This window comes from Bos indicus x Bos taurus, chromosome 2 (assembly GCF_003369695.1).
Source record: "Bos indicus x Bos taurus breed Angus x Brahman F1 hybrid chromosome 2, Bos_hybrid_MaternalHap_v2.0, whole genome shotgun sequence".
NCBI lineage: Eukaryota > Metazoa > Chordata > Mammalia > Artiodactyla > Bovidae > Bos > Bos indicus x Bos taurus.
In genome coordinates, this window is record NC_040077.1 from 7,152,327 (window position 1) to 7,175,715 (window position 23,389).

The 23,389-nt window shown below is 33.8% G+C and overlaps 1 protein-coding gene across 1 annotated transcript in view; it reads right to left on the reverse strand.

Moving 5' to 3' along the window:
• COL3A1 (collagen type III alpha 1 chain) overlaps nt 1-22,107 on the reverse strand; it is a 39,827-nt gene extending 17,720 nt beyond the window's left edge. Inside the window, exons 1-21 of the mRNA XM_027555686.1 lie at nt 21,747-22,107; nt 11,136-11,338; nt 10,841-10,891; nt 10,308-10,421; nt 8,940-9,020; nt 7,135-7,188; nt 6,617-6,670; nt 5,811-5,864; nt 5,142-5,195; nt 4,939-4,992; nt 4,224-4,277; nt 3,751-3,795; nt 3,558-3,611; nt 3,091-3,135; nt 2,458-2,511; nt 1,958-2,056; nt 1,199-1,243; nt 953-1,051; nt 702-755; nt 475-582; nt 232-285 (exon numbers count right to left, since the gene is read on the reverse strand). Coding sequence (XP_027411487.1) covers nt 232-285; nt 475-582; nt 702-755; nt 953-1,051; nt 1,199-1,243; nt 1,958-2,056; nt 2,458-2,511; nt 3,091-3,135; nt 3,558-3,611; nt 3,751-3,795; nt 4,224-4,277; nt 4,939-4,992; nt 5,142-5,195; nt 5,811-5,864; nt 6,617-6,670; nt 7,135-7,188; nt 8,940-9,020; nt 10,308-10,421; nt 10,841-10,891; nt 11,136-11,338; nt 21,747-21,825 — 1,509 coding nt within the window. The 5' untranslated portion in view covers nt 21,826-22,107. The remainder of the gene's footprint in view (nt 1-231; nt 286-474; nt 583-701; nt 756-952; nt 1,052-1,198; nt 1,244-1,957; nt 2,057-2,457; nt 2,512-3,090; nt 3,136-3,557; nt 3,612-3,750; nt 3,796-4,223; nt 4,278-4,938; nt 4,993-5,141; nt 5,196-5,810; nt 5,865-6,616; nt 6,671-7,134; nt 7,189-8,939; nt 9,021-10,307; nt 10,422-10,840; nt 10,892-11,135; nt 11,339-21,746) is intronic.
• Between the last annotated feature and the right edge of the window lie 1,282 nt (nt 22,108-23,389).

Consider the following 23,389-nt stretch of genomic DNA (forward strand, 5'->3'; position numbering starts at 1 on the left):
TTCAAAGATAAGTTAAAGAGTTCTCACAGAGGTCGAGTAACATTAGTTACAAAGCTAGGAGAATGGCTGAACAGGAGCTGGAATCATTGTTTTACATTGGGAATTATTATTATTTTTAGTTCCAATATATTTCTTTCAGATATTTAGGTTTTAATTAATGGGAAACTGTTTAGAAGAATATATCTTTATATAGCACAAGCATTTCTGAAAATTGAAACTAATGTTCTATACCTTTTCTCCTGGAAGGCCATTTGCTCCAGCAGGTCCTCGGAATCCAGGCACACCCTGGAAATAGTGAAAGGCAAATATTTAAGTCCAAAACGTGAAAACTTTTCCATAATTCTCATAGTATGAGATGCTTCAAAATAATCTTTGTGATTGAGTACTACTCAGATTAAGAACAAACACAGTTGCCTCACCACGAAGGTGAAGTTCTATGATTGTTTTCCTTTTCCATGCCCATGGGAGACATACCCTTTCTCCTGCAGCTCCAGGAAGTCCATTTGCACCAGGTTCTCCAGGAGAACCATCTTTGCCATCTTCACCCTTAGGTCCTGCGATACCTGGAGAACCAGCTTCTCCCTGTGAAATGACAGAAATAATGACTGAACTTCAAGCACTTTTTTTTTTTTTACCTGCTTAGTTCTAAACTATGTTCTACATTTCTAAGAAATAACTGAATCTGTTGAGGCAATACTTACGCGTTCCCCACGTGGTCCTGGGTCTCCTTTGGCTCCATTCTTACCGGGTTCACCCTAAATGGAACATAATTGTGGCTTAATAAACAGGGAGAATAGACTAGCAAAATCATCACCAGTCACAGCAGATTCAATTACAAAAACAATGAAATCAATATAAATTCAATGGAACAAGAACAAAGAGCCTGTTATTTTTATTGTGAGAAAGAAGCCACACCTCTCAGACAATGAAGGAAAACAAACAAACAACTTACTGCAGCACCTCGTTGCCCGGGAACACCATTGGTGCCAGGTGGCCCTGGAGGACCACGAGCTCCTATCAGCCCAGGAGCCCCAGGAATGCCAGCAGGACCCTGGAAACAATCCAAGCACATTAACATGAGCCAGACTTGAATTTTCTTTTCTAAGTAACCAACTTAAATGTCTTATCATGCTAAATACAAAGGAAGCCAAAAATGTGTGTTGAACTGAGATGCGGGTGAGTTGTGGGGACATCTTACCATTTCACCTTTGCCACCAGGACTACCATTACTCCCAGGAGGCCCCTAGAGTGGGAAAAGAGCATATTCATAATAATGCCAACAGTGCACCTAAATTTGAAGCTGCTTATATAAACTAAAATAAATTTATTAATGGGTGTTGTGCTTTATTGGGGTAGGAAATGAAGACCCACTCCAGTATTCTTGCCTGGAGAATCCCATAGACATAGGGATCCCACCAGGCTACAGTCCATGGGGTCACAAAGAGTTGGACATGACTGAAGCGACTTAGCATGTATACATGTTGAGCTTTACAGAGATTAGGTGATTCCTCCAACTACAGGACAACACATAAAAAGTAGCAAAAAATGATCATTATCTGAATAAATTAAAGATAATATGCACTTGGACTAAATTATTAATAAGTACATAAAGAGAAGAGTTTTTTTTGGTCTGGTTTTCTTTTCTGAATTTCTCTGATTGGTGATTAGTTTGGGGCATAGTCTTCAAGGTATCAGATAGCTATTCATCCTCTACTTCATTCGGTGTCATATAACCACAACATTCATAAATTCTAGAAAAGCACAGACCTCAAAAATTAATTTCAGTATTTAAAATCAGTAATTTCAAAACAATATTTATCTTAGTAGAGGCACTGCAGAGCACTAAGCATTTTTTTTTTTCAAAAAAGTAACTTTAATTGACAGCAACATTAAAATATATGCTTTCATGAAATGAAGTGTAGCAATACTCTTCCTCTCAGTCGTTTTTGGTACTTACAGGGGGACCTGGAGCACCAGCATGTCCCTGAGGTCCAGGTTCTCCTCTTTGTCCAGGGGCGCCACTTGAACCAGGAGATCCTGCAGGTCCAACTTCACCCTAAGAGATGAAACCCCTAGTAGTCAGTCTCCCTTTCCACTTCTGATCTCTTAGCTAGTTTATTATTCAGTCCTGCTTAAATCCATCTCCCAAAGGCTGGGGTAGTATGAAAATTAAAGTGAAGTGTCATTAGTCATAAAGGCAGAAAAAAATCATAACCATGTATATAACTGTGTTATCTGTTCACATAAAGAGATTGGGAGAAAAGAAAAGACATCGGAAGAGATCAGAATACTGAAAGTCAGGGATAACATCCCCTTTGGAGTCAAAGGGCTTCAAACATCCATATAAATCAAAGAAATCCATGTGACTATTAAAAAATCATTTCCAAGAAGCAATCCAATGATTTTATAAAGTCTTCAAGATATACTTTACATTCTTCTATGGAAATACATGCTTACCTTAGCACCAGGGGAACCAGGGAATCCTGCAGTTCCAGGAGGACCAGGGGGGCCCTAAAAAATGAAAAAAAGCATTTCAAGATCTCTTAAGTAAAGAAAAACTCATACCACTGGTAAATAATGAATGGGTACATACACAGTACAGAGGAAAACTGTACAGATAAAAACAGTATTATCATCAGAGATGACTATTATATGGAGAAACAATATGGCAGAATAAAATGAAAATTTTGATCCCCCTTTCCCCACCATTTATGCCATGAATTCTGTGACTTCGTATAGGTTGCTTAGCCTTGGAATGTCATTTGTAAAATAGAGATAGCATTATTATCTATCTTTGAAAGACTCTTATAATTGTCCCATATCCAATATTAGCCCGTAACTAACATTGTTAAGCACCATACAGATGTTAGCACCTGGCCAAGTATAATAAGGAGTATCAGAATTTTGTTTATGGACTTAGAGTTTTTAGATTAATTGTTTCTAGATTTTGTTTATGGGATTAGTGTCAGTTTGAATCAGATATTTATGAAAAATGTTGAGTTTTAGGTTTACAATCCATATTATTCCAATATCCAATCCATAATCTCTCATTACACTAGGCACATCAGGGTTCGACAAAAAGTTGCTTACCGGTTGTCCATCACTTCCTCGAGCTCCATCATTACCTCGAGCCCCCTAAAAAGAGAATTTGGTCTCAAACATCTTCCTCTTTCTGAAAGGCTGCTCACAAGTGAAGTGATATTTTAACTAAAAGTCTGATGCAACTGAGTTGACTTTTCTTCTAGTGTATTAAAATCTGCTTAATGATATACTTAAAAAGGCAAATTGTTAAAAATTCTGATATGTACAGCAATGATCTGATGTAGAAAATTTGGATTCTGTTTTAAGAACTGAATGCAAGTTAATACATTAAAAAATCCTCACCAGTTAAACTATAAAATGCTTATTTGTTTGCTTATAATTATTGCTAATTATGGAGGTGACTTTAAATGCAACTTTATAAAAAGTTTTTTGCAGATTGTCACAGCCTGAAAACTAACCGAGATGCTTATCTGTGACTCAGATTGCAATTGTGTAATGACAGTAGGAATACTCACTGCGGCTCCAGGAAGTCCTGGCCGTCCTCTCTCACCGGGAGCCCCTCTTGGACCCTAGAGGATAAAATTAGAAGTGTGGTCTTACTTTCAACTAGACATGTGTAAGAATGGCTGGGGAAGCAGGGAGGCAAGTTCTGCATTAGATGGAAGTTAATAATAAAGTTGAAAATTGTATGATAAGAAACATAATTACCATGGGTCCAGGAGCTCCATTTTCACCTGGAACGCCATTTTCCCCCTAGGAACATGTAACATATGTCACCATTTTGTGTAACAGGAAAAAAATTTATAATTTTTTCAACACAGTATGTAATCAAAAACATATGGAACCGAAGAAAAAGATTACATTAAGCAATATCAAATTTTGTAGCAATCTTATATACTGTAAATCTCATTTTTTTCATTTTAAAAACTTGAAGACTAAACAGAAGAAGTCAACGTGTTACTTGGGGATACTTAGTCATTTCTAATCTAGACAGTTTAAGTTATCAGCTTTCATGGAAGCTTTAATAGAACATCTCAGTTATATCTCCCTATTATTTAGCTCCTAAAATGTAAAACCCAGGTAGGTTTTAGAAAAATCCAAACCCTAAAATATAAACCTTAAATATAGCTATAACATTTAAATAAATTTGTTTATCAAAATGTGAGTTTGTTGTGATTTACCTTTAATCCAGGAGCACCAGTTTCGCCTTTCTCTCCATTTCGTCCATCAAAGCCCTATGAAATATAAAAAAGTAGTAAAAATATTAAGACCTGTTAACAATTCAGAATAGCTAAAAACTTTACATTAAATTTTTATAGCTAGCTTTAGCACATAGCACTCTTTTCAACACTGACATAAATGATTTAAAACTCTGTTAAGTGCACTAAAGAATTGAGACATTGATTTTACAGTAAAAAAAAAATGTGATCTAATTAGAAAGTACAATTTAGTTCAGTTAGGAAGTTGCCTTCACTGTAGAGTAGCAAATATCTGTGTCATAAATTTTATTTCTATGAAGTTGATAGAATTTCTATCTAGTTGTTTGACACTACCTAATATTTTGCCTAGAATAAAGTCATTTGATTTGATCTGTAAATCATATTGACTAAGAATAGTTATCAATAATTTATTTTCATCTTTTCTGACAGTGGCAATGAGACACTTATTCTTTTACAAATATTTTCTGTGTACTTAAGTTCAGCTTTATTGATTTATGTAAAATAAGTAGTTGATTTGGTCAACAAAGTTGATAGATTTAGAAAATGAAAACACAAACAAACAACTAGTTGGAATTAGTCATTTTTGACACACACTCAATTGCCCAATAAAGTTTGCTAGGTAAATAAACATAGTCAAATGGAACAACTTAAGAGTTAATTTAGAAACTGTACTTACTCTGTGTCCTTTCATACCAGGGAATCCAGGCATACCAGCTGGGCCTTTCATACCCTAAAAAAAGGAATAAAAAAGATATTAATGAATTTTCAAATAGACTCACAATCCAGTGTCTTCTATTTTAAAGTATAATTTAATCATACAATTTCAACTGAAGACCATTGTGATTACTCCAACTAACTCATTCTATACTGAAGACTTACAGGAGGGCCAGGAAATCCTCGCTCTCCAGGTCGTCCGGGTCTTCCTGATTCCCCCTAGACAGAGGAGAAAATATATGGGAGCTTGTGTAAGAGAAAACTCACTGCAGCCAGTTAGTGAACTGATTACTTGTATTTCTCTCACTGAGGATTCATGAACACGGTTAGGCTAAACATATGGTTGTGAGAAAAGATTCCTCAGCAAAAGGAATGAGGCGTGTTTCTCCCACCTTGACATAAACTCATCAAAAATTCAGGCATCACTCCAAACAAATATATGACCAACTCTCAACCCAGTGGGAAGAATTTGCCATTGGAAATCAAAAGGAAAAAGAGAATAGAATAATATTAATGGTGTTTTTTAAGTTTTTGAGTTCATAAAGCACTGATACCGATTTCTTTATTACAAGAGACAAAGAGAAGAAACATCTCTAGTTAAGCGATAAATTCATGGGATGAGGGGTTTTGTTAGTTTCGAATTTTAAAAATGGTATATATACCTATACAAATAGATCATAGATATTCAGAGATTAACATGAGCTTAAATGTTATTAAGATAGTAACAAATTTTGGAGTAAGGTTTTTCTTTGAGATTCTAGAACATGGTATATATTATTTAGAACATTCCAGCTTGAATTGTACTGCATCCCCATGCATTTCTTAAAAACTTACATCTTTTCCAGCAGGGCCAGATGGACCTATAGCACCAGGAGGTCCTGGAGGACCCTGAAAAAAGGAAATAAAAAACAAATACATCTGTAGATTTTTCTGTTATAATCAATTTATTATTATAATTAGGTATATTCCTAGAAAAAAATCCTTTTAGAAAATACTCTGTGTGTCTCATTATGAAAATGACACCTTGAATTAATAGGTTACCTATATTAAATCCAATTATTACTGTTTATTAAACTTATTTTTAAGAAAAATTAAAAGTACCATATATCTGTGTTTTATATATATTTATACATATATAATTATATATATATATAAATACATCATATATATATAACCCAAATACACTTCTACATTTTTGAGATATTGAACTTTTAAATATATAGGTATTTTGAAATATTAATTCAAACTAACTTCATCTTATTTATACAGCATGTTTTCTTGGTGGACTTTTACAACAAAATTAAGTTTACAAATTATATTTCAAGAAAGTAGACACATAGGTGAACTAATTAATAGATTAATTAATCTATATTTAACAGAGAGAGGAGTTGTATTCATACTAGGAAGTGGACTGTTGTGGTGGCTAATTAGCCAAGAAATTCCTAGATTAAAATAGTGTCTCTAAGATATTGAAATGACTGAGTCCAAAAGACCTTTGGAACCAGTTAAACAATCCTAAAAGTACAGCTTATTATTTTAAATAAATTTGATAAATATTTTGTAGGTTATGTTTTAGAATATAAAGGTGGTTTCTATCTAAAACTGTCAATTTATTAAGTATAGCTATAAATGTTACTTACTGCCGGACCAGCTTGCCCAGGTTCACCGGGGGGACCTTGGTATCCTGGAGCGCCCTAGTGGATAGAATAAATAATATGTAAATATTTTTACACTAACTTAATTTCATATGATTCATTTACATCTTGAAGATAGTATGAAATCAGAATTTGTGAATGTAGTCAGTGAATTCTATTCCAGTTTGTAAAGATGGAAACCAAAAATTTTCAGGTCAGAATCATCCATTTATTCCATTTTACACACTTAATTCTATTGAAACTGCATTGTTTCAGACTTGAAGCCATATGACATGCAAATTAAGAAAATGATTTAATTTTGCCAAGCTTTTAAGTGCTAACAGTTGGTGGAAAGGAACTAAGCATGAAATTCCGTCCTTAAAGGAGTGATAGTTGCTTGGTTGCTACTTCTGTACTTCACTGGGATTATGTCTGCTGGAATAGCAAAATTACAGCAAGATCTGTATGAACTTGACTCATATAATATTCATAAGAAAGAAATCGCCACAGATGGCTATACTTACAGGGGCACCAGGATGGCCAGATGTGCCAGGGGGTCCGGGTGGGCCAGGAGGACCCTGTAACACGAATTCAAAGGATAAATACAAAACAAATGCTTCTGAAACACACTTTATCCAGGCATCAGAGATTCCCCTGTTTGGAATGATACTGACATCTTTAAAAATGAGAACAACATACCTCATTATGCAGTAACTATTCATAGATATAATTTATTTTATTAATGTTAAGTGAAAATCTCATCACAAAAACTTCATTTTAAATGAAATTCTCTCAGAGTGAATAAAAATTATAGGTAAATGTTATAAAACATTAACCTGAGTTTTCCAAAAGGGGCATTCCAAATCTGGAAAAATCTACATAAAATGCTATGAGAATCTCGGCAACATTAAGATGATGCTAGAGCTGGTGAAGAAGAACACTTTTGCCTGGCAGCCCAACTCAATGTGGAAAAATATTAATCTGCATACTGTAAACACAAGTTTCTAAAAATAATGATGTAAATTAACCCAATATCATAGAGTTGTGTTGATATGAAGATTTAGATGTGTATGTAAGACTCACTGTACCTGGGGCAACAATAAATTATAATTATAAATGATTTGTCCTTGTTCATAAATACAGATTAAATGAAAAATCTTCAGTTTTCTAGCATACTATTTATAAATACTGATAATAAATTTAGAAAATGAGTTCTTAAATTTTATCTTGTAATTAAAAATATAAGTATTAGATTTTTTTAGCTTTTTTGGTTTGCTTGTTTTTTAGTAAAAACAGTATGTCTGACTGAAAAATAGGATCCATAATGTGAATATAGCTGAGAAACACGAGATACTGACATTTACATAGTTAATGCAATTACCATTCTGGTTTTAAAAGATACAAAAAATAAAAATAAAACCCAGGCTCTAAAACTTAAAAATTGTCTTTTTACTTTTTGCCTACTAAGCGTCTTTCTGTAACTTATCATTTAGATCTAACAGCTGAAGTTTTATACTTTCTGGTTTTAGAAGCTTTAGAAATATGGGGTCCAATGATCTGGGCAGCACTCCTCCATGATCCCTGGCAATCCAGCTCCATGTCTCATTTATAGAGTTACCTGTTTCTGGCAGTAAAATGATTACCTTCCCTGGTACTGTTCCTTCTAAGAGCTGTTCTTAAAAAAAGGATCATTTACATGGGACACCACGCCTCAAGCACGCATGCCCACGTTTCAATGCTTTTATGCTATTTTCTTCTATCAAAACTCTAGGTCATTTACATGGAAGAAAACCCTTTGGGTACAGTGTAAATTGCTACCACTTACAGTAGATGAACTTAATGACTTGATAAATTCTGGAAACATTTGTTATTTGATTTCAGGATTGGAAGTGAGATGAATTGTGATAATGGATTGTTATCCTGTGGATTGTCATTTAGATAGCAGCATTTAAATAATGAACAAAGATTAAAAGAAGATTCTGAACAACTCAGGTTGAAAAAGAAGAAAAGTGGAAGCAAAAAATAACAAAATTTGGTTAAAATTGGGAAATAGTGTGTAAGACCTAAGCATGAAGGCAGGTGTGCCCCCTGGTTGTGTAAAGAAGGAAGGAATGGCAAAACAGGTGTGAAATGAGTCAGTGAAGAAAAAAATGAATTCGGATAGAAGGATCATGGTAAACCTACCGTTTTCTTTCCCAGCCTTAACAAAAATAAGCTATTTTGTACAATTCTGCTGTAATACTGTGTTACTAGAAGAACAACCATTCAAGGTTTAACAGAACAGAAGGCTAAATAATTCTCAGAAATGCTGACAAACAATTGTACATACAGCTGGCCCAGGATAGCCTGCGATTCCTCCTCCTGCTATTCCAGACTTGACATCATATGCTTCGTACTGGGGAGAATAGTTCTGTAGCAAAGAGACCAGATAGATAAGATCATGTTGCTATATAGATCATAGTTCTTCGCAAAAGCATTTAGTAGAAATGCATGCAACATCTATTCATTGATAGAAAGTTTTCTGCATGCCAGAGAGTGTATGTATGATTTAATTATCTTGCTCATTCTCTCTGTAACTTTAGATATTAGATGTCCTACAGAAATACTTGCCTATGCAATGCAAATTTTTTTCAACTAACTGTAAGCAATTTGTTTCTAAATAATTTGTTTTTATATGCTTTAACCAAGCATATCATTTCTAAGTGATATCCACAGCTTTGGAAACAGGATCATAGATTAAGGCCTTGAGATCAAATAACCTGACTCTCATTTTGAGCAAAAAAAATGAAGATGTCAAATTACTTGTCCAAAATTACTGATACAAGTAAAATTTATATCTCCAGTTTTTGGTTAATGCCTAACAGATTCACCAAAAAAATAGACATCCCCATAGAAAACAAGAGGAAGAATAATGGAAAGGTTTATATTTTTATTGGATTGTTTTGGAGACTATTTTATTTTGAATTCTTGGCCTAGCAACAGATTCTGTTTGTTAATATGATAAGAATAAGCTAGACTCTATCCTTTGCCTCCTGTTGATTTTTTTTTTAATCTTTTTTTTTCCCAACCTACGGTGATTTGTGTATGTGTTTTCTAATTCTTCCTAATTCCATGCAGCAGAAACACTGTCTTATTTATTTATTTGTTTACATGCAGAGTTACATGTAGAGTTTACATACAGAGATAGTGGGTTGCCATGCTTTTCTAGAGGAGCAGGATGTGCTCTGAAGCCTGGGCAAGAGTAGTTGCATAGTCTTGCATAATCCTTTTGACCTGAAGTCATTAAGGAGTGTTCATAACTCCTTAACTGCTTTTGGTACAGACTTTCAGAGGGTTTACCAGGAGGATTATAAGGGGAACAAGCTGCAGCGCTTGCTAAATTCTCAGGGTTAATTCTTTGGGTAGTTGATTGCTCATTTCTCAAACATAGTGCATATATTATATGCCTGCTGAGAAGCTGGGAAATTTTGTAAAGATATAGTAGCAATGGCATTAGAATTATGGAGAAAGTGAATTTACTTATAAAACAGGACAGTGCCTAGCACAAACATAAGCACTAAATAACAATTTGATAAACACATAAAATCAGAGAATAGATACAGGGATGCCACAAAAGTGAGATGTAATATAGACTAAAGAAGAGAAAATGAAGCAGATAGTTTTAAATCGGTGATCTTTTAGTCCCAGAATGTATTACCTGGCCACCAGTAGGACATGATTCACAGATTCCAGGAGGGCCGGGAGAACCTGGGGAGCCTGGTGATCCTGGAGGACCAGGATCGCCATTTCGCCCAGGAATACCAGGAGGACCCTAAAAATTAGAGATAAAAATAAAGAAAACACTGAAAAGTCTTGGTGATTTAGAATCATTATCAAATTGTAGCTTCTGTGCTTATAAGAAATCAATATATGTGATATGTTTTCTTGGGAATCTATACATTTTTAAACAAACGATGTAAATCATTTCAGTGTAATTTATTCCTTTGTATATTGACCTCTATTTTATTTTTCAAACTGACAAGAGAAGTGAAGACATTAGACAAAGTTTGGGAGATCAAATGCTTACATGCACAATTATGGATTCTCAGTTTGAGCTCTCATGTGTTATCATTTAAATATGTGATACTAAAGGAAATGTATACATGATGAAAGTTCAAATATGGAAAGGTTATTAGAAGGAAAAGAAAACAAACTCATCAATGAACTAATTTCCTTTCACTGTTTACTTACTGGATCTCCCTTGGGGCCTTGAGGTCCTTGACCATTAGGAGGGCGAGTGGGCTAATAAATGGAAAAGATATAGATTAAACACAGAAAAAATTTTCCATCAAATATGTCCCAATTTCTTACCCTAAATCACATCTAACCCCTGGTTTTAAATAGGAAGGTTCACCTTTTACTGGTAATGCCCATTTGACTGTTTGCCAGATATTACCTTCATTTCCTTTCTGGCTCCTATGACATAGGAACTACTCATGTGTTTAAATAAGAATCATGAATATATACAGATTTTCTTTCAACTCACAGCTGTTGGAGGCTGTGGGCAAACTGCACAACATTCTCCAAACGGGATTTCAGGGTTGGGGCAGTCTAATTCTTGGTCGTCACATATTATGTCATCACAGAGAACGGATCCTGAGTCACAGACGCATATTTGGCACGGTTCTGGTTTCCATACATCTCTATCTGCATAAGACTGACCGAGATGGGAGCATCCTCCGTCAACAGCTGGAAAATAGGAGAGAGATGGTGTGATATTTCACATTAAAAAAAATCCAAAAATTAAACTACCAAGAATATTATGTTCTCCCTACATAATTTGCTAAGTAGTCTTAATTATGTAGTAATAATTAAAATACCAAATCTGTTTATTAACATCAAACTAGCACACCAAGATAAAACTGCCTTAGGGCCAGTAGATATTTTAATTTTGCTTGTAGTAAGAATTTAACACCAGTGGAAATCCCATGCTCACTTAAGCATTTATGTATTAATTGTGCAATTGAAAAGAAGTTTTTCTAATTGCTATTCTTTGCTTTAGCTATAGATGGAAGCATTAAACTATAAAGATGGTTCTGTCACTAACTCTGAAGACTTTCTGGATTTTATTAACCTAGTTGAGAAATTCAGGGGAAAACTGAGCTACTCTTGGCAACATAAAACTCTTCCAGATTCTTGGGAAAACCTCAAGAAGTCTCATTGTATGTTTTGACTATCACTGTTAGCTCTGTTGGGCATTAATATGATATGCTACAATATATTGTATATCCCATATGGATGTAAAGTGGTCTCCAAATCACTAAATTTTTTTTAAACACAAATTGGCAAGGAATATGTTAAAATAATAGGGAAAAATATGAATCATGACCATGTGTATTTGTGGCTTAAAATGGTCAAAAATTCACTTTGACCAAAATTTTAGACTTGTTTCCTAATTATATGTAGGGTACTGAAATTTCAGTGGCTATTAACAATGAATCGGCTTAAGGGTTGCCAAACTAAAAACTGGTCTCAATTTTTAAAGCAGTGGCTCTGAATTGTGGTTGAATACAACTTTAGCTTTTGAGGGCTACTATGATAACTTGCCAGTAACTGAGTAAATAAATCAGAAGTTACTAAATATCTGCAAAAATTTTTGCAAACGAATCACATACTTGTTCAGTATTTGTGTTTTTGTGAAACAGTGAAATTTTATTTTCTCAGAGCCATAATCTCTAAAATGCCTGCTGAAAGAGGCCTGCTTGGGAGAAGGCAAGTAGTTTGAATACACTTTTTGGTGCCTTATGGCCTAAAAGCCTTTGGGAGAGTCCTAGATTTTTCTTTCTAGATACTACATACAGACATGAAGCAAACCTTTCCAAGTTCCCATTTTTGTACCTTCTCCATACCTGAATTAATGTTAAATATAGGGTTGGCCAAAACATTTGTTTGTGTTTTTCCCATGAAATGTTATGGAAAAACCTGAATGAACTTTTTGACCAACCCAATATTTTGGGTTTAGAGGTTTAACTGACTCAGTAAAAATTTAGAAAAAAAAGTAGAATTTTAGAAACTATGGACTGTACAGGATCCCTCCATTTCTCATTTCCATCTGTGTGTATACATACAACTTTAATGATCTTGTGCTATACCTTTGATGGATTCAAGAGGTTTAAAAGTCCATTCTTACATGTTATAATTACCCTATGTGATTTACAGCTAATAAAACAAAGCATGATTTTTTTCATTGCAATTTTAAGTAGGCAAGAAAGAATTTGTTTATTTTAAAAAGTTATTTTAGTTTCTCCTCCATGTTTGAAACAGATGAGAACATTGGAAAGAAATATTGTCTCGGCTTTAAAGGAGCATTCCTTCATACTTTGTGAGCATAAAAGCTGAATGCCAGAATGCTTACCTAATGTGAATGAAGTAGGCCTATCAAAATGGTGTTTTGAAAGACATGCTTAAGAGAAGTGCAATCTTTTTTCATATTATTTTATTAACTGTAAGGATCCAGACATTAAAGTTTTTTGCTAAGGAGAACTGACATCTTAGAACTAAGCTCACTGGTTTTCAGAAAAGGTCTGAAAGTTTTGATGAGATGAAAGATTGTTTAATAAAATTGCATGAAATACACTCTTCAATGTTTACAGTGGCTCCCTTTTCTTATATGAATTATTTAAAAACCTTCTTTAAATTAGCATTATATGGAGTGTTTCAACAGATTGGTTTTAGTTCAAGATTTTTCTCATTAATAATATGGCTCTCAGGCTTCTCAGCTTCTTTGAAAATATCATTAGTGTACAGAACATTGGCTACAGGTAGCAATATTGTGTTGTGTGTTTGAAATTTGGTAAAAGAGTAGATTTTAAGTGTTTTCACCACGCATACACACAAAGGAAACTATGTGAGATGCTGGATGTATTAGTTGACTTGATTGTGGTAATCATTTCACAATGTGTATATATATCAACTCATCATGTTGTAACCTTGAAAGTGAAAGTTGTTCTGTGAAAGTTGCCCGACTCTTTGGGACCCCATGGACTATACAATCCATGATATTCTCCAGGTCAGAATACTGGAGTAGGTAACCTTTCCCTTCTTCAGGGGATCTTCCCCACCCAGGGATTGAACCCAGGTCTCCTGCATTGCAGGCAGATTCTTTACCGGCTGAGCCACAAGGGAAGCCCAAGAATACTGGAACTGGTAGCCTACTCCTTCTCCAGAGGATCTTCCCGACCCAGGAATTGAACAGGGTTATCCTTCACTGCAAGCGGATTCTTTATCAACTGAGCTATCAGAGAAGTACACCTTAAATATATACAATTTTATTTGTCATTTACACTTCAATAAAGCTAGGGAAGAAAAAAAGACACCATCAGTTTATACTAACAATTTTTTTAGCGCTTTGCCTTTGGGTCAAGAATATCTTTCTGTATTTAACATAGGGCCTGTGTTATAAAAATTAGGTGCTGGATACTGATGATGTATTAAAGACAAATGAAGATGACAGAGCTAGGGTCAAGCATCTCGTATTTTTAATATCTTCTCTTCCTATGTTTATAATCTGCCTTAAAATTAACATAAAAATTTTCCCTTATGTATTCATACTCCTATGTTTGTGTCTCATTGAAGGTATCATCAAACCTAGAACACAGTATTTTCCATTCCCTCTGCAAACCAGTAAACAAATAAGCATAATATTGATATTTAAATTTGTAAATGAATTTGTTAGAATTGGGGTTAAGCCCAATGTTACATAAATGGAAATTATTTAGTTTTTTGTTTTCAAATTTTATTTGGAGTCATACATGTGTGTTATGATTTTTATAACATAAAAGTCTCAATATAAAGATTGAGTTAATTTGGTGTACTTTTAAAAAAATATGATTTGTTCTAAATAAAAGAAGAAAGTTGGAATGGTTGAAAAGTAAGAATTAATACACTTCTATTTATTGCCATAATTTATCTCTCATCCATTTGAAAGAAATTTGGCTCTCCTGAAGTCAGTTCCTATAGAAACTTGCACCTGAATGTCAGACTTTTCTTTACTGTTCTATCTCAGTCACCCTTGTTGAAAGAACAGAGAATTTTATGCAGTTCCCTTTAACTTTTTGTTTTGTGTATGACCAAATATGGTTGGCAGTATGTTCTGTTAGAAGCTAAACCTCTTACACAGATGTCTCACAGTCCTCAGTTTTAGGACCATAGCCTAGTTGTATGTGAGAAAATCATGCCAGAGTCAAGGAAAAAAAAATGTTTTGTTTTTAAAAGGAATAAAATGCTCTAGTTAGCCACTTGCAGTGTTTAGAAATAAAATAGAAAATGGAATTCAGAAACAACAGTCATCTCATGTTATTCCCTTCTTTTCTAGATATCTAAATTCAGAAAAGCTTTGATGAAAAGAAATGTTACATACTTTTGCAAATATGTTAAAGAAAAGGCAAATAATCTCATTTTTACTACTGCACAAATAGTAGATTTTCCAATTCCCTCCTTTGTTGTTACTGCTTAAACTAAGTCTCCTTGTTCCAATGTATAACTAATTTTAAACCCCATCTCTCATGTCACTTCCTGTTTCTGAGTACAAAAAGCAGTCCTGAAATCAATTCTTTGTGGTCACACAATAATGCATTAGACTAAATCATCATCTAAGTTATTTAACAAAATGAAACTATTGTATGACATAATCCCTTCTTTGCCTCTTTAATTTTCTAGCTCTTTGGAATTTTAGAGAAAAATAAAATTGAGTAACATAATCTTATATTTTCAGATGTTCTTAAAAGTTTCATTTTGTTGTTTTGGTTTCCATTCTTCATGTAAATTTATGCTGATTTGATAAAATTTTACTCTTGTGACTAAACTATAATACACTGTAAGTTATCTTTGTCTTAATTCTAGTTTTGGAGTAAAAATTATATGCCTTGAAGCATCCAATCAAATTGTTAATTTAGCTTGAGTGGCAGGTTTAGTTTTTTTTCCTCTTCCCTTTTTACTGAATCTTTCTCAGAGAAAAGGTGTTCTTTAACCTGAAAATCTAAAAATAACAGATGTGATATGCAAATTATCATAACATTTTCCTGTTACTGTAGAAAGCTGAATATTTTGTAAGTGTGAACAAAAGGAATTCATATAGTTTTCAATTGAAATATATTTGGCTTTTAAATTATACTAATGTTTGGAAAACATACATTTTTATTAAATATGTTTTGGCTGCTATTATTAATCAGAATATGTTAAAATATGTTAGATGAGTTAACAAAAAGGACTGAAAGAAATATCTGTAGACCTAGGTAGATGGATAATTTCAATTTTAAAGTGGTTTTTGCATGGACAAGGTAGAGTCTTCTTATTCTTATCCCCTACAAAAAAACCAAAGACCAAGAAATTTTATGAATCATTTCTAGATGTTTTCTTGTTTTATTCCTTATAGATATATGATTTTTATGTCTCCAATTAGAAATTTCCTTTAAGATTTTCTCCTGTGAAAAATAAAAATAATTAAAGAATTAGAATTAAAAGTATCATATATCTAACAATCAGCCATTGCATTATAATATAATCTGATTAGTGACAAATTATAAGAATACTGAAGAAAACATATTCTACTTATATAATTACAGTTGGCAAACATCTTTAAATTTTATGTCTGATAACCAAAATGCTATTCTTTACTTTCCTTATCACTGAATTATGAAGTATTTTAATTTCACCTTCCTTACAGTAATTTTATTTTCCAGTGTTAGTAAAACTCATACTAGGCAGAGTTTGTGTCTGTCTTTCCTGTGTTGCTGGCACTGTTCTATACGTGTTGTATATCTATCCTACTTAATCTTCCCACAAGCCTGCGGAGGTGGGTGCCATCATAATACTCATTTTACAGATAGGGAAGCGGAGATACACAGACAGCAAGTGATTTCCCCAAGGTTATATGGTAAGAGGTGAAGCTACGATTTGAACCTAGGAAAGGTTATCTCTAAATCTGATATTCTTAGCTACTACATTCTATTCCCTTTCTGTAGTTTCAAGGGCAGCATAGGCTCTGTCCCATTATAATTTCTAAGTTCAGCAAATCTGAAATCAGAATGTAAAAAAAGCAGGGTTTTCTTTTCTATTTTTTTAAAGGAATAACATTTTTCTGCAGAAAATCTTTTCAATCTGGCCTCAAAACAAGAAGACAACATCTGGAATTGAATTCTGTTGTTTATTTTCTTCTGAACTTATGAAAAAGAGTTTAATCTCCAAGACCACCCTAATGACATCCAGACCACCAACAGGATTAACTGGCACTGGGAACTCAGGATATGTTTTACTAGATACAGAAAACCAGGATCCTATCTGCAGCAACAACAATGAACAGATAAGGCTTATGTATTCATGCAGAAAAATATATATATTTAGGATGTCTAAGATTGAGTGGCAGCACATATAGTAACTAAATGAGTCATATTAATGAACTTCTAACTTCATTAAGAGATTCCCTTCTGTATGTGGACATAGATGAACGTATCAGGCAGCTCCACAGAGTTTCTCTGATTTTAATTAACTTGAGAAACAGTCCCTGTTTGCTCTCCTCCACACCAAATATTATAGAAAACAAAGTTTTGAAAAAATAAATGCCATTTTGCTGAAGCAATACTTTCTTAATCTGACTTTCCAAAGCAAATATAACTTTTAATAGGTTCTGGATCCTTTATCTTCAGTTTTTACATCTTTGGGGAACACTAAGTTTTGCTCTCTTCTTTGAACTTTTCATTTTGTTCACTAAGATTACATTTTAATGGCAGTTCTTGACCTCAGTCATGGAAAATACAAGGGTTGTATTAGTTAATCTGAAAGGAATCCATTTCTGCTGTGTTTTCATTAGGCGCAGACAGAAATTCTAGTGGTTAATGTAACTTCCTAAGCTGCAGTTAACAAATGATTTGTGTAAGACTTGCTATCTCGTTTTTTTCCGTTGTCATCATGACATGAAACAGGCCAAGTTTCCCGTTTGAAAACTCTAGATATTTGTTATACCACACTACCCCTCTCCTTTTTTTTTTTCTTTTCAATGTGGAAAACAAGAGCACTGCACTTTTTTCTAAGGAAAGCTGTTTTACAAGAAACAGCCCTCTGAGACGTTTCCAGAAAGTTATTGTAGACCTGGAAACTTTACAAATGTTCTTCATGTCCAGCAAAGGCAATAACATCTTTCATCTTTAAAACTTTAACTCTTAAGCAATCCACTTTAATCACTTCAAGGTGGTGATATCATTTGATGTTACAAAATGAAAGAACTGAGCTGCATAATCTTTGAACTCTGCGCCAGTCAGCCACAGTGGAAACCATGGGGTTTCAGTAGATGGCGCTCTTCTCCCTGAGTGACTACTCAAGTCTTGCATGCAACTCTGTAGGTGTGGAACAGGGACTTTGGTGAGGGTTTTTAATTTCAACTCTACTCCTGGAAAACTCACATCCAACAGTTCTTGATTTTTTATAATGAGCCTGTAGATAAGACATCAACCCAAGAATCTGAATTAGTAAAAAGCACATAACCACAAGTCTTTCTTTCTTTACCAGAATTGTTTCCCTGGCTTTGCTCTTTTCTCTTATAATAGAGATGTTTAATTTCAGAATTTAGTCAGAATCTGTTTACTTATAGGCATTTAGGTCATCTGATGATGAATACTCCAGAGATGGGAAGAAAATGCAAGGTATCATGAATGAAAAACACAAAATTTTGTATCAGTACTTTATTTACTTGAAATTTATATTTTTACAGAACTGAAGATAATTTCTGGTTAAATTATAAAGGAGGCTCCTATTTTAAAAGTAGACTTAATAATTCAAAGTGTTAAACAGAAAAAAATTATCTTTTTTTTAACCTTAGAAGTGCATTAACTCATGTATTTTCTAGGACAATATACAATTTTTTACTATCTCCTATGAACGACAGTTAAAAAACAAGAAAATTCAGATACCCTGGATTACGTTTGTTTTGTATCCACTAATTACCTAAGATTTAACAGAACTTTTGTTCTAGTCTTAACCCTTAGTTATTTCCTAGTGTGTAATCTTAGCTAAACCACTGAATCTATGTTACATGACTGACACTGATTTACCTGTATTCTTTCCTTTTAAAAGTACAATTGTTTCTAGTGATCTTATGCTACATTTTTTCAATAGTTTGGCATGTTTCATTTTAAGGGCAACATAAACCAGAAAACTTGAACAAGCTTCATCAGTTACAAATCCCCTCTTAAAGCATAATGGAAATAAGCATAACAAAATAGACTCTTCTTTACTTGTGGTAAAGAACTGATTCTCTGAGTCCATTTACAGTGGACTTTAATTCTAAAGCAATTAAATGCTCACAATTCATTATCACAGTGGAATTATCAGAGTAACAAAATATAAGCTGAAACATTAAAACACTTTGAATTAAAATAAAAGTTTATCTCCCTGCCCTAATGAATCAATAGAAGTAACAATTTTTAATCCTTTTATTTACCAACTAATAAGCTATAACTAAAATACTTATGTCAAATATTCTAAAAAAATGAGAAACTTTACAAATATTCACAAAAATAGTTATATGTTATATGTGTAAAGTTATATACTGAATTTTGAAAATGGCCATAACATTCAAGTCCATTTCCTGTCTTTGAGTATTATTACCATGTGTTTGTGTGTGAGTATGTGTGCTTGACAATATTTTATCAGTAACATACCAATTTTCTTAGCAAAGTAGTATTTAATATTTCAAATTAACAAGTAATATTTAAAAATATCATTATAAGGTTATGGAATACAGCTGTGTAAAATTTATGTTGGCATTAGTATGCAAATGATAACTGTCAGCCACTAGGTGGCGAGTCTTTGTATCAATACTTAAAACTTGGCATGTTTATAAACTACAGGAAATATAAAACAGATCACATTTCTCCACTGGTTCAAGAAAACATGTGAATTAAATAGAGCTTTCACAGATTTGTAAAAAGACAAAAATTTTGTAAGGACCTGTTTTACGTTCCAGAAAATTTGTGTGAGTCAACTAGAAGTTAGTGTTTACTAGGGCTGTTCTGTTTCTCAGGACATTTATAAGAAACCCATACTCCAGAACTATATATGAGTATTCTCAATGTCTTGAACATTCAACCACCTCCTATAACCTTCCTATAGCTAATCTATCAGAAAGATTTTTTTTAAAACCTGTAAGAAAAATAAGATATCCTATTTTAAAACAATTTTTTTTCATGACAAACGAAAACAGTAAGCTGAACAAAATCTTTTTCAAGTTCTTTTAAGCCTAAAAGCAAAATTTCATGACTATTTATTATATTTTGAAACTAAAGGGAAAATGAAAAGAACTTATGTGATATAAAGATACTGTAGGTATTAAACACTTTTTCCCTTCTAAAGTGGGAATGAGAAGAAAAATAGCCATAATGATTATAAAGATTGTAACCACCAAGCAACCACAAATATTTTGTCACTCTTTTGAACTAAATGCAAAAGTTTTGTAGTCTTTCCAGTAAATGAGAACTTTGTGATTTTTTTTCCCCCCTGGAAATTAGGAGAAGTTAAGAATTTTTAAAAAGGTAAAAGATTTGATTGAGGTGGGGGGATGTGGTAGAAGTCATTTGGTATTTTAGCCTAGGACTGGGAGTTGTGACATCTTCTGGGAGGATAGAATGGGGAGGGAAAGAGAGGAGGGAGGAAAGAGAGTTGAGAATGCAAGGGAAGGAAAGGCAGAGAATACAGGAGAAAGGAAGAGAGAAAAAAAGATGGAGGCACATGGAGGACACTTGGGGATGAGGGAGAGAGTGACAGAAAAAGAGGAGAGGGAAGAGGAGACATGGGCTTGCCTAGGAAGGGGGTGGGGTGACAAGTGAAGGGAAGACAAGGGGGAGGTGGAAAGAGGCCAAAAGGGGTGGAGAAAGGAAGGGAGAAGAGGAAAAAGGAGGAGAAGAAATAAAGGAAACAAAGAATATGGATGTTTCTTTTCTTTTGTGACCATGGCTGAATGTAACTGAAGCGAGATCATTGGGTGTGTCCCCCAACTTACATATACAACCTGTGAGGACATTAAAGGCATGATATTAAAATTGAAAAGCTGTTTTCAGACACAGTTCACCAAAGCAATAGGCTTAAATGTAAAGTTTTTTATTATGTGTAGAAATGTAGAGACTTCTAGCATCTTCAAATTTAGCACTTAAAGACTTATTTGTACGAAAATTTTAATTCTACTATGTCAGATATTTTCATGACTCTGAGAAACATAAAAATTAAAAGACATGTTTTCACAGAATGAAATAATGAACTAAACATGGCTTCGAGGAAATTAGAACATGAAAATCACTGCTTGCACTTATTAGAATATAGAGCAAATCAACTTTTTGAAGTCAAACAGCACTAGCGTCTTTACCTTGTTTGCAGAAAAGTCAAACATTCTATTGAAAATATTTTCATAAATCTTCTCCTTATTAACATAAAAGCAGTTAAAATGAAGAACATGCAAAAACACTAGACCCTTAACAATAAAGTATTAGCAAATACATGTTAATCGACTATGTAAGTGCTTGAAACCCCCCCCAAAAATAGAAATGATGAAACTTTGCAGTTTGAACCTGTTTAAAGAACACTGAAGATACTGTTGCTATCTTACAGAAATATATTTGGTGATTCTAATAGTATATAATATTTCCCTGTAGACTATACTTAAAGCATGCTATTTTTTAATTATCTTCTCTTACTGGGTAAACAATGCTTAATACTCTATCCTGACAAAGAACCCAGCATACAAAGGAGAGCATAAAAGTATTACAAGAGACCAATAACTTCCAGATTGCTTAGGGAAGCATTCCAAGATGTTAACAATCCAGGAGGGAAACTTTTTAAAGCCATTTAAAGAGTTTCCAGTACTGTTAACATGAAAACAAGTTAGTACAAGAACATCTTTATCTTCAACGACTGGAGAACTTTTAAATACAGAAATGACAATATTCTCTTTAAGCAAATATAAAAGGCACCATCCTGGTCAGTTCTACATTTCACAGCTGGGAGCTGACAGACAAAATTAGCATTTTGAGACAGATTTCCCCTTTCTACCTATTTGTAAGGAGAAGTAAAAACAAAAACCCCATGAAGTTTCTTGAAAGCAATACCTACTCACCTTCCTGTTGTGCCAAAATAACAGTGGGATGAAGCAGAGCGAAAAGTAACCAGGTCCCCTTTTGCACAAAGCTCATCATGTCTAAATGTCAGACATGAGACTCTTTGTGCAAAAAGGAGAAAAGAAAAGCAGGTCAGAGTAGCACCATCAGTTGTTCCCTGCCCTTCAGCACCGGGCCCGTCATAAAACTCAGCCACTGAGATTCCTGTGCTTTGGCCTTAAATAGGAAAAAGTTTGGCTTCCCTCACTTTCCAGCCCCTTTCTGAAATATGAGAGCAGCACCCATCCCCTTAGCAGTAAAAGAAATGATTAATATGCCTTTTTCCCTTATGGAAGACACAACCCACAATGAAAAATGGCACATCTGGAGTTTGTGTGCATCTGAGTATGTATATGTTTGTTACATATTTTAGTCATGTGTATATTTGCATAACTTAAAATATATATCAAAATGCTCTGCCTTGAGTTTTAATAAAAGAATTACATGTGTGTATTTTAAAATAACCCTTCATTAACAGCTGCATAATTTTAAGAAATTGCCTGATGCCCATTTTTTGAGCATGACTAATTTGCAACCCTGATCTTCCTAGAAGATTTTTATATTGGGATTTTGCCAGAATCCCCCTTAACTCAATTTAAATAGGGAGCTGCAAAAGATTAACTGGAAGAAAAAACCTCTGTTTTTCCCTTTCATTCATCTACCCACTCTGAGTCCCAGAAATTCAGTTTTAAATAAATGTCAAAAGACTATGTATCTAAGGTATGTTTGAATGGCACCTGAAGAGTTAGATGCTTATCTAGAGCTGTTTCTATTTCTCACAAATTTCTTTAGCCAGCCAAAGAGGGATTCCTTGTGATATTTCAAATTTTATGCTGCTTGTAAAAGCTGAAATGGATTTTTCTAGAGGAAAATTTAGCCCTTCATGTCTTGACTGTGTAAGAAACAGAAAGAGAAAGAGCTTATCTGTGAAATATCAAAATAGTACCAGAAGTTCTCATTTTATCTGGATTGGTATAAATACTAGTATAAATATTTCCAAATTTAGATTTCTATGTGTCTAACTTCCAGACCACATTAACATAGCTTTTCAATGTATTTATTTCTGGGTGTGGGGAGTAATTTCTGGGTTGTATTTGAAAGAAGGGCAAATAGCATTTATAGGTCTTTGATAAATCTTTGCAAGAAAAATATGCTTATCCACAGTACCAAGTTATTTCTAGCAATCAAGATATTTCTTTATACCCTAATCATCAGCCCATATTTCCTTCATTTATATCTATATTCTGGTAGAGCTACTCAATTCTAATCACGATCACCTGCATTTATTTTATTTTTGCCATGTCAACTTAACCATGCCATCTCCATGCCTTTATGTGCACATAAAATTCTCCCCACGTCACAGCAATTCATGGAAGTAACTCCTCTAATGCCTAGTTCAAAACTTTCTTCCATTAAACTTGTTTTCGTCTTCTTTTTCTTTCTGCCAATTCTTGTTATTCAATTTTTACTCAATTCACATAATATCTGCAGAATCCCAGGTTACATCCATGCTATAAGCGAGGAAGTAGTATACAGGCCTCCCTATAGGCCCAGTTACAGAAAGCACACAGATGTTCCAATATAGATGACATCATCTGGTGAC